The 10,961-nt window shown below is 46.4% G+C and overlaps 2 protein-coding genes across 5 annotated transcripts in view; one reads left to right on the top strand and one right to left on the bottom strand.

The window, feature by feature from the left end:
- Positions 1–10,961, bottom strand: part of ALKBH6 (alkB homolog 6) — a 158,667-nt gene that overhangs the window by 71,744 nt on the left and 75,962 nt on the right. The gene's annotated exons all lie outside the window — the stretch shown is intronic.
- The window catches only part of WDR62 (WD repeat domain 62), a 30,677-nt gene continuing 20,773 nt past the window's right edge, over positions 1,058–10,961 (top strand). The window contains exons 1-9 of one of the 4 annotated variants that reach the window (XM_053401635.1): positions 1,210–1,308; positions 2,065–2,161; positions 4,379–4,470; positions 5,620–5,682; positions 6,784–6,841; positions 8,060–8,230; positions 9,304–9,438; positions 10,204–10,386; positions 10,483–10,643. In XM_053401635.1, coding sequence (XP_053257610.1) covers positions 2,081–2,161; positions 4,379–4,470; positions 5,620–5,682; positions 6,784–6,841; positions 8,060–8,230; positions 9,304–9,438; positions 10,204–10,386; positions 10,483–10,643 — 944 coding nt within the window. In that variant the 5' untranslated portion in view covers positions 1,210–1,308; positions 2,065–2,080. Of the gene's footprint in view, positions 1,309–2,064; positions 2,162–4,378; positions 4,471–5,619; positions 5,683–6,783; positions 6,842–8,059; positions 8,231–9,303; positions 9,439–10,203; positions 10,387–10,482; positions 10,644–10,961 lie in introns of all 4 variants that reach the window. The other 3 variants (XM_053401636.1, XM_053401634.1, XM_053401637.1) reach the window with 3 other exon arrangements.

Genomic DNA, 10,961 nt, shown 5'->3' with positions numbered 1-10,961 from the left:
CGGACCATTAGTCCCAATAGGCAACGTCATGAAATGCAGAATAATGCACACGTGCGCTCGCGCATGCACACACTTTATAAAGCAAAAAAGAGGGGTTTTTTTCCTACTCAGAAGTGATTCCTGCTGAGTTCCGTGGGGCTGTCAGCTGGGAGCAAGCCCCGCTGATCTCAGTGGAAGTTACTTCCGAGTAGACACATTTCTTCCTTTCTTTTTGAATTCTAATTTCTAAACTTGCACTCTGAGCAGACGCGTTCTTTTATGGACACTTTGCTGCTTGTTAGCCGGATCTGTTTCATCCCATCAGATGTCAGAGATCAACAACTACCTAACATTTAGAAGACATCTGAAGGCAGCCCTTTTCCCTGAAGGCAGGGAAGTTTTTAATGTGCGACATTTTAATGTATTTTTCATCTTTGTTGAAAGCCGCCCAGAGTCGCTGGGGAAACCCAGCCAGATGGGTGGGGTACAAATAATATATTATTATTATTCTCCTGAAATTTACACACTGCTCGATTGGAAAACAAACAAACAAACAAACAAACAAACCTCAAAGCAGTTTGCAGAAGTCGGTGTAATAAAGAAAAATTTACAACCCTGCTTTAAAGCATATAAAAGTCAAAATGCTTTTAAACGGATTAAAGTTTGCATTGACTTTCTGCGCATTTGGGGAGGCTTGTCTAAGCAGGAATGTTTTTCGCAGGCGCCCCCAAGAGCCCAGTGATGTCAAGAGGCAGAGAGTTCCAAAGTGCAGGCGCGGCTGGTTGTTACAAACGCAGAAAGGGCATTATGTCGCACCTGTAGCAGTGTCAACTACTCCGATCGAATAGATTAGGCGTCTCAGATGAGGAGGGGTAGAAATGAGATTTTAAAATTTTAATTAAATTAACATGCATCGTTGCTCGATGAGATTCGAACCCGCGAACTGGAAGAGCCGCGAGGGCGGGACGGCGCCTCCTCATTGGCTCAGCCGCACCCGGCGGCTCCGTCGGGGAAAGGCGGTTGTTGCGGACACGCCTCGCCCTCCTCATTGGCTGCATTCAGGCGTGACTGACGGGATATCCGCCCAATGGCAGGGCAGAGGCGGTTTTCCGCGCGCTGTTTGGGACGGTTGCGGCTGAGGAGGCGGCGGCGGCGGCGGAGAAAAGAGAGGCCGCGGCGGGGCTCGGACAGGAGCTTCCAAGCCAGCGGGAAATGGCTGGCGGCGGCGGCGGCGGAGGTTTTTACGCGCGACCGTTGGCCTCCGGCGCGGACTCGCCGCCGCTCCTGAGCCTGAGGCGCCGGTCGAAACTCCAGGGGCCGGAGGAGGCGGTGAGGGGCGGGGCCAAAGTCGGCTGCCTTTCGAGCGCCGGCGAGAAAAGACCGCTCAGGGGCGGGGCTTGGAGGGGCCGGGGGCGTGGTCAAGGAGCTGGGCGGGGCCAAAGGCGCATGCCTTTCGAACGCTGCCGAGAGGCGGGAGGGAAGACCGCTCAGGGGCGGGGCTTGGAGGGACTGTGGGCGGGGCTACAGCAGTGGGCGGGGTTAAGGGCTTGCATGCAGTAATCGAAGCATTTGAAGTGGGAAGGAAATGGGTTAGTAACGAAGTGAATTTGAATCCGGATTAATAATCTCGGGTTATGTTAAAACATTTAGTCCTAGCTGTCAACTTTCCCCTTTTCTTGCGAGGAATCCCATTTGGAATAAGGGAATTTCCCTTAAAAAAAGGGAAACGTTGACAGCTATGCATTTAGTCCATTTATTATAGTGCATAACTCAAGTTATGTTTATAGTGTATAGACTTACTACTTCTGGTGCGTGATTGGCTGATGTCAGTGCTTTTTTTCTGGGGGGACGCAGGCAGTGCCGGATTTATGTACAGTATAAGCTAAACAAGCTCTAGCTTAGGGCCCCACTCTCTTGGGGGCCCCTGAAACATTTAAAGGGGGAAAAACTGGAGGTACAAATAAAAGAAAACCTACAAACAGCAACCGTGTTTTGTGTTGTGTAGGCTCCTGTGGTGTAAGTCATGGGCCCCGCCTGCTAGCCTGCTCCCTCAAATATCCCTGGTTTGCTCCTTTCTATATATAGGGTGCCAACACTCTGCATGGACTGGTTGCAGGGCAACATGTGCAAATGGCTTGAGATACCTATGAGGTCCATAACCTACCATAAATACCATATAAAGGTAAAGGGACCCCTGACCATTAGGTCCAGTCATGGCCGACTCTGGGGTTGCGGCGCTCATCTCGCTTTATTAGCCGAGTGAGCCGGCGTACAGCTTCCGGGTCATGTGGCCAGCATGACGAAGCCGCTTCTGGCGAACCAGAGCAGCACACGGAAACACCATTTACCTTCCCGCCAGAGCGGTACCTATTTATCTACTTGCACTTTGACGTGCTTTCGAACTGCTAGGTTGGCAGGAGCAGGGACCGAGCAACGGGAGCTCACCCCGTCGCAGGGATTCGAACCGCTGACCTTCTGATCAGCAAGTCCTAGGCTCTGTGGTTTAACCCACAGCGCCACCCGCGTCCCTTTTAAATACCATATATTCAACACAAAAAACAGCGACCAAGGACAGCTGGACATATAAAGGGCCCCATTACCTTCAGAAGCTGAGGGCCGCATCAAACCCTGGATGCATGCCCCTAAACATTTTGTGAATCCAAGTTTGGCCTCATTGAGGGGCAGTATTTCAATTTGAGTAGGAAAATGAGAGTACCCCCTAAACATTCTTTAAGAAAGAAAGCACTGGCTTATGTACTTTATTATTACACCATTAAATTGCATGGAGCATTCAATCAATGAAGTTAAAGCATTCACAACTAAATTGACAGTACATTACAGTAATTAATTTTATTTTAGCAGTAATTTGTAAACAAATAATGTTGCTCTTGCGGCAAAGATATTTTTTCTGGGGGAGGGGCTGCCCATACAGCTCCTTGGCTCTGTATTTGAGGGCTCTTGCCTGGGGTTGTGTTTGGTGCATGTGTCATGTGACACATTCATGTGTTACACACATTATATCAGGCACTTGCTTTTTATTGATTGAGCTGCACTTTTTGGTGGAAAGGCAGGATATTATTATTAATTACCTGCCCTTCGCCCCAAAGCGGGTTACAATGTTAAAGCATAATATTTAAAAGGGTGTAAAACAATATAGGCAGCCACAAAAGGAAGGTGGGTTGTAAAATTGTACACAACAAGTGTCAAGAGCCAGCATAAAGACGCACCTCTGTGACTATAAAATTATATAGTGTTTACAATTGCTATATAATTTCTGCTGCCTAGTGGAAGACCTGTTCTTTTTAAAGAGACCCATGTGGGAAGCTGAGCTGCCAAGTCTGTTCAATATTTTCACAAACTTGTTATTTTAAAAATCTTTGACATCAATTATATTAGGTGCTTTGAGTTCTTCCCGTGAAAGGAAAGCGGGGGAAACATTTCTAAAATAGTACTTTATCTGTCAAGTTTCCACAACAATGAGCAATGTTTTATGATTGGGCAATAGGTTTTAAATTGGGAGGGGAATGTACTGTTGAGCGAGAGAGAGGGGTGGATGGGATTAAATGGCCTGGAAGCCACTTTGATGTGCCATTATTTTGTCAGAAAAGCAGCATATAAATACAGTCGCCCCTTGGTTCTCGAACAGAATCGGTTCTGGAAGTCTGTTTGACTTCAGAAAATGTCCAAAAACCAAGGCGCAGCTTCCGATTGGCTGCAGGAGCTTCCTGCACTCAATCGGAAGCCGCCTCGGACGTTTGGGCTCCAAAGAACGTTTGCAAACCGGAACACTCAATTACGGGTTTGCTGTGTTCAGGAGCCAAAACGTACGAGTACCAAGGCGTTCGGCAACCAAGGTACGACTGCACTGGAAGGAAGGAGGGAATTCCAGTTAAAAGCTGGTGAAAAGTAAGTATTGGGGTGCACCTACTATGCTTTAGGGCTGCCATGAAGGCTACTGCGTCGTGAGCAGCAGAAATTCTGTAGTCCAAACTTATCACATCACTAAGAACATCAGATCCACTTAGTTCAACATCCACTTTATACTAGTGACCAAGTAGAGGCTTCTGGGACACCCCAAGCAGGGTGTGAATGTGACAGCTTCCCCCTCCTTTTGCTCTCCAGCAACTGGCATTCAGTCACATTCTTCTTCTAAAGTTGGGACTTGAAAGTTTCCATAGTGACTGATGGAATCAGCATCTGAGAAAAGCCTCAGGCTGAGTTTCTGTTTGTTGTGAAACATGAAAAATGATAACTCTCCTAGAGCAGCAAAGGCCGAGGGAAAGTTCCTTCCTGGGTCACTGGGCTGCGGACATGACTTCCCCACTTGCATTCAGTGGAAACCATGGCATTATTACGAATGGACATATGACACTGTTTTCTTTCTTCTTTCTTCGAACAGGTTATGCTAGAGAAAGTCTTGGGAATAACTACTCAAACCAGCAGTGCATTAACTTGTGACCCAAACACGGGGCAGATAGCCTATCCAACAGGGTAGGTGCTTTGCTGTAGTCAGTGCAGCTAGATATTTTGGAGCCTGATGCTCAGTGAAATGGGTGGTTTGAATAACTGCAATGAACTGCAATTAATCCAGAATGCGGCATGTAGACTGGTGACTGGGAGTGGCCACCGAGACCATATAACACCGGTCCTGAAAGATCTTCATTGGCTCCCAGTACATTTCCGAGCACAATTCAAATTGTTGGTGCTGACCTTGAAAGCCCTAAACAGCCTCAGCCCAGTACACCTGAAGGAGCATCTCCACCCCCATTGTTCTGCCCGGACACTGAGGTCCAGCGCCAAGGGCCTTCTGGTGGTTCCCTCACTGCGAGAAGTGAGGTTACAGGGAACCAGAGGGCCTTCTTGGTGGTGGTGCCTGCTCTGTGGAACTCCCTCCCAGCAGATGTCAAGGCAATAAACGACTATTTTACTTTTAAAAGACAACTGATGACGGTCCTGTTTAGGGAAGTTTTTAATGTCTGAGGCTGTATTGTTTTTAATATTCGGTTGGAAGTCGCCCAGAGTGGCTGGGGAAACTCAGCCAGATGGGCGGGGTATAAATAATAAATTATTATTATTATATTATTATAAATAAGCTGTACTATTAGAAGGGAAGTATGGATTTGTTTACTAGTCTTTTGGGGGGCAGGGGGAGACCTCTGGGACCATCAATTAGACCCTTAGACAGATGTTGTTAGTCACTGTTGTGGTATTTGTTGATTGTCTTCTGCATGATCATCCACAAATATCCTATTTCCTGTTGTGTTGCTAGAATGGAAGGGACCTTGTGACCAGTCATACTGGCTTAATTTGCACATAATACTAAATCATGCTGTGGGAATAAATCTGGACAAGCACCAGGCCTGCATGGTCTCCTTTCCCTCTCCTCTTGTATGGCAAAGTGACTTGAAGCATTTGCTTCCATTTTTATTGAAGCATGGTTGCCATTATGCCTGAACCAGGAACTGTGGTTGATTTTCACTATGGTTGATTTGATCAATCCAGGATAATAAACCACAGTTTTTGTAAATGAATGCTTCCCTCCTCTGAGTACATTTTTCCAGGCAGTAAAATTTAGTCACTTTCCCCTATTTAGAGTTGGGGAATTCTCCCTCATGTAAATGTTTTGATCTCTCTTTCCAGATGCGTGGTTGTGATTTTAAATCCTCGGCAGAATAAACAGAGGCATATTTTTAATACTGCTAGGTAATGTATATATTAGTTTTCGTATCACTCTTGCTAATTGGAGTGTTTATAGTAAAAAAAATAAAAAATTGCTGCTTGCATGTGAATTCCTTGCCCAGTATGGGTGAAGCTTGTTGAAAGTGATTTCCCAGAGAACAGAACATTATTGTGGTGTTTATATGATCAGTAAATCGTTTTAAATAATGGGGAACCTTTTCTTGCTAGCAGGCCAGATTCTTATCACACCAACGGAGAGCCAAATTTGACTGGAGGGGAGGGCCGTCTCATCATAGAATACTTCGCTTTGAAGCCCCAATTGTCTGGACCTTTAAGTGGAGCAGTTTGAATGGTGTTTTGCAGATAGCCCCACATTTCTCTTCAAACCTACAGTTTTTGGAGGTTTAAAGAGCAGCGCAGATCTATTTGCAAAAGCTCTGCACGGCACTTTGACCCTCCCAAAACCAGAGGTTTGAAGACCAGCATGCAGCGGTTTGTAAAAGGGCTTACAGTTACCTCCATGTTTTGCTTCTACCGCGTGTGACATTCCTCCTACTCATGACAGGAGTGCACACCCAAACTAATCAGCATTTAACCCCTGCCCATCAGTTCATGAGTGGAAGGTTAAATCCTGCATGCCAGCTCTCAGCCAGTGCAGAAGCAAAACCCTGGTGTCACTTCCATTGGAGTAACTCCAGCTGATTAGCAGGTAGCTATGATTTTTTAAAAAATGGTCCCCCACCACTGGTTTAAACAAATAATGAAGTGGGCTAATAATAATTTTAAGAAAGCACTCAGTTAATCATCAAGATGTGCAGATGACTTTAAAGCTCTTTGTTTCCTGCGGAAACCCAGCCAGATGGGCAGGGTATAAATAATAAATTATTATTATTATTCCTATGTATAATGACTCACAACTACTTTGTGGCAAAAGCTTTTGTGGACTAGCACCCATTCCGTTTGGAGCAATGTCTTTCCATGCACCTGAAACGTGGGCTTTAGTCCACACACAGGTTTCTGCCGCAATAAATGTTTGTTGCTTTTCCTGCAACAGTTACATGACGCTTCTTTGGCATTCGTTTTACGGAGAGATAAAATGTAAAGGTGTTCTTTTCCCACTTTTAGGAAAACAGTTAGTGCTCTATCTTTCTCTTCTGATGGGAAATATATTGCAACTGGTGAGGTGAGTTTTGCTTGAATGAATTTTCTTTAAAAATTATGCGAGGAGTACAAAGTATGGTGTTTTTTTAAAAAAAATCTTACGGCTCTAAACGTGCAAATTATACTAATACATTTTTGAAGCCTCCTTTTATCACATGTAATTTGTGGCAATGCCTTGAACTCCCTTTGGCAAGCGACCTGCACCTCAGTCGTACCACTTTGAATCCCTGGCTGGTGACAGCAAAGTAATATAAAGAAGATACCTGTGTTATCTTAAATGCAGCAGTGACAGGCCATCCCAAGCTACTGAAGTAAGAGTGTTTAGGATTAGAATGCCAATTGAAATCATAGGAATATTTTGTCTTGTCTTTTCAAAGTTACTTAATCATGCCCTCTAGTGGTGTTCTAGCGCTGGATGATTCCAATGTGCTCCTTTTGATGTTCTGAACCAGCGGTTCCCAACCCCTTTTTGGCCATGCCCCACCGAGGCCTCTCTAAAATCCTGATGCCCCTTCTCCCCATGACATATAATTCTTATTATTCAAAAAGTGAAGTCCTATTCACGTGGAGGGCCAATCACTGTTAATAACGCATTATCAAATTGCCCCCTTTAAAAATCAAATTGCCCCACATTGGGAACCACGGTTCTCTGAGCCCACCGTAGAGTAGCATGGAGGGTGGCTGTGTGAGAATTCTCAAGAGACGTGCCAGAGCTTAAGATGGCCTACACGTCACACCTCATGACTGGAAAAACCCATCGGCAAGTGAGCAAAAGGTGCTCTCTGCACATCCTTCAAGGAAGTCTCTTGGTGGTGGTTGGCAAAAAAAGTTCCCAGAGCACCTTGCAAATATCAGTGAATAGGTGGTCCCTCCTCTCAGTCTCACAATCTCAGAGTCAACAACACAGAAGGAAAAGAGAACAGGAGGGAGTAGGAAAAGAGCAAGCTCAGGCGTCGGCTCTCGGTGACGGAGACCTTGAAGTGAATAGCAGAAATGGGGAAACGTGGAGAGTAGTTGCTGATTTTTCAGGAGAGCCCTGGAGTCCCATCTCTCTCACCCTCTCCGCGGCAGGTGTAGGTGAGGGAGGAGCTTGATCCAGCTGGTCTTTTAAGAGAGCCAATGGAGAGGCCCTGCGACTTGGCTGCTCCCTCCCTCTCTGGTGGCCTGGTGGAATCAGCGTGGGCTGAGCACTGTCTAGCCATGGTCCCAGTGACCACATTTCTGGCCTTTCCTCCTGCAGAACGGGCACAGGCCGGCAGTCCGCGTGTGGGATGTTGAAGAGAAAACCCAAGTGTCGGAGCTGCACGGCCACAAGCACGGCGTGGCGTGTGTGGCCTTTTCCCCCAATATGAAATACCTGGTCTCGGTGGGCTATCCGCATGACATGATTGTCAACGTGTGGGACTGGAAGGTAAGGTGCCGGAAGGTGGTGTCCAGGAGCAAGTAGCCACTGTCGTGTTTGAGGGCAGGGGTGTTCTCTGAGGTGCTGGGGCCTCCCTTCATCAACCTGATGGCCTCCAGGCTCTTTGGACTACAATTCCCATCAGGCCATGTTAGGGTGTCTCAGTGGGAGAAGATGTGCAAGGACCGGGAATGTGCAGGTTATTCAGTGTGAAGACTGGGTGTGGGGAGAGGAGTGCAATGGTGTGTGCTTTAATATACATTCTGTTGTAAACAAAAATTGCCCTTTTCCCTTATGGGGTATCCAAGAGCCTGTATAGAGTCCTTACATAGGTTCCCTATTGGTAGGAGAAGATAACAGAGGCCAAGCAGAGAATATTGAGAAGCAAAGCAGCCAGTAAGCTTGATCTTTATTGATCTGTTGCAACAGGGTGCTCCCCTCACATGCAGGAAAGGAGGAGGAACCCAGAAAAATGGTGCGCAAGGCCTTATAAAGACTTTAAAATTCCCACCCTGTAGATCAAGGCCACCCCCAGAAACATCATACATACATCACAGAAGGGGTGTAACCTAAGACCACCCCTCAGATACATCATACCTTCATTACAGAAAAGGCGGTCTTAAAACAGAAATTTGAATGTTGTTTATCTCCTGTCTGGCAGGTTACTTGATTGGATTGCCTAGGTAGCCTGGCCAGTCTTTTGTAATGATAAATACTTAGTTCCTGGGCCAGGTCACAGGCTCACACCCTATTCATACACAGACATACCCTTAATACAGGATTTGTGAAGGAAAAGACAATGGGGAGTCTTTTCCATTTTCCTCTGACCTTGCAGAGAAAACATTTGGTCAGTTTGGGAATCAAAATGGTTCCAGGTCAGTCTTCCTGTGCTGATCTGTGTACGTGCTTGGTTGGTACACTTATGAACACTTCCATATATCTAAGACCTCAGAATTCCTATCACACATTCTCACTGGGAAAAGATTGATGCATACTCTTAATGGGCTCTGTTCAAGGGCTCTTCGTGCCATTTGCATCTCGTGCCGGAATGATTGGTGGGTATTTATGCTTCTGTTTTGCAGAAGGGCACACTCATTGCCTCCAATAAAATCTCCTCCAAGGTTATGGCCATCTCCTTCTCAGAGGACAGCTACTTTGTTACTGTCGGCCACCGACACGTCAAGTTCTGGTTCTTGGATGAATCCAGGGAGTTTAAGGTAAACCTGTCTGCATCCTGTGACTGACAGCAAAACGGGAAGTTCCTTTCAAAATAGCTTCCTGGTTAAGCCGTCTGTATGGTACTTCCATAGCACCTTCCATTGTTCATTCGTTTTCCCATTGTTTGTTGGAAACCCTTTTTGGCCAGTTAAATTACTTTGCAACTCTACGAACCGGCCCCATTTCCCCCAGAATTCTAAGCAAGCACCTTAGATTCTATATTTTAGCATCCTTTTGAACCCTCACTGTTACGACCAAGTGAACAAATGTGTCTCACTGTCTGTTTTGAGACATTTAAAGAAGTAAATTAACCATTTTCATCAGGTTTGTGTTTGGTTGAAGAAATAAAATAAAATGAGACTCTGTTGCCTGTGAATGCAGAGAAGTTTTATTTGCATTTTATGAAGCCCCAGAGAGAAAATTAAAGTGGTACCTCAGTTTACGAACTTAATCTGTTCTGGAAGTCCGTTCTTAAACTGAAACGTTCTTAAACCGAGGCGTGCTTTCCCTAATGAGGCCTCCCGCCGCCGGTGCCCTTCCACCATTTGGCTTCTGTTCTTAGACCGAGGTAAAGTTCGCAAACTGGGACACTACTTCCAGTTTTGCAGAGTTTGTAAACCAAATAGTTTGTAAACCAAATATTTCGTAAACAGGGCTGTTCTTAAACCGAGGTACCACTGTAATTGATGTCCTTCTGCTGTTGTTTTCAGTGCAAGACATAGGCTAGCTTAAACCGTTGAGCTTGAGTTGGTGTGTCATTTCAGATTAAACAGACCGTTCCCCTGGTTGGTCGCTCTGGTCTTCTGGGAGAGCTTCACAACAACATCTTCTGTGACGTGGCATGTGGGCAGGGCAAAATGTCAGGTAGCACGTTCTGCATTTCTTATTCTGGCCTCCTCTGCCAGTTTAACGAGAAGCGCGTGCTGGAGAAGTGGATCGATCTGAAGGTACAAATGCCGTTTTTGTTTCTGGGGCGGTGGGTGGAAGACGAGAAGCCTCCTCCTTTGTGATCTAACTGCACACACCTCCTTCCCTTTTTCAAGGTGTCTCTAGCCAACTGCATTTGCGTTAGCGAAGAGTTTATTTTCTGCGGTTGTGCAAATGGAACCGTACGCATCTTCCACACCCACAACTTGCATTATCTCTCGGACTTGCCTAAACCGCACCACCTGGGCATCGACGTCGCTGGAGAAGAAATGCTGAGGTACAAAGCTCTTGGGGCCCAGCAGGCGTGGGAGCTGGGCTGGAGAATGTGCAGGCTTGTGCTTAGGCAGAAGCCTGATGCTTTGATGCTGAAGAATGCGCAGGTAGTGGTGGTGTTTTAACCCCGCAAGCTCGCAGCTCTGCAAGTGCATTTGCTTAGGCCATAGGTTTTCAACCCTTTTGTGTCCACGGCTCCCTTGACCAACTGCATTCTTTCTGCGGCTCCCCTGTGGGGACATGCACTCCGAGTCTCAGGAGCTCAGTTATGTCACCCCTTGCCTGCAGAGCTGGCAGCCCCTCGCCCCTTTTCAAACACCCT

The sequence above is a fragment of the Podarcis raffonei genome, chromosome 8 (assembly GCF_027172205.1).
Source record: "Podarcis raffonei isolate rPodRaf1 chromosome 8, rPodRaf1.pri, whole genome shotgun sequence".
Taxonomy (NCBI): domain Eukaryota; kingdom Metazoa; phylum Chordata; class Lepidosauria; order Squamata; family Lacertidae; genus Podarcis; species Podarcis raffonei.
The sequence above is the reverse complement of the archived record's forward strand: the minus strand, read 5'-3'. Positions and strand labels throughout refer to the sequence as shown.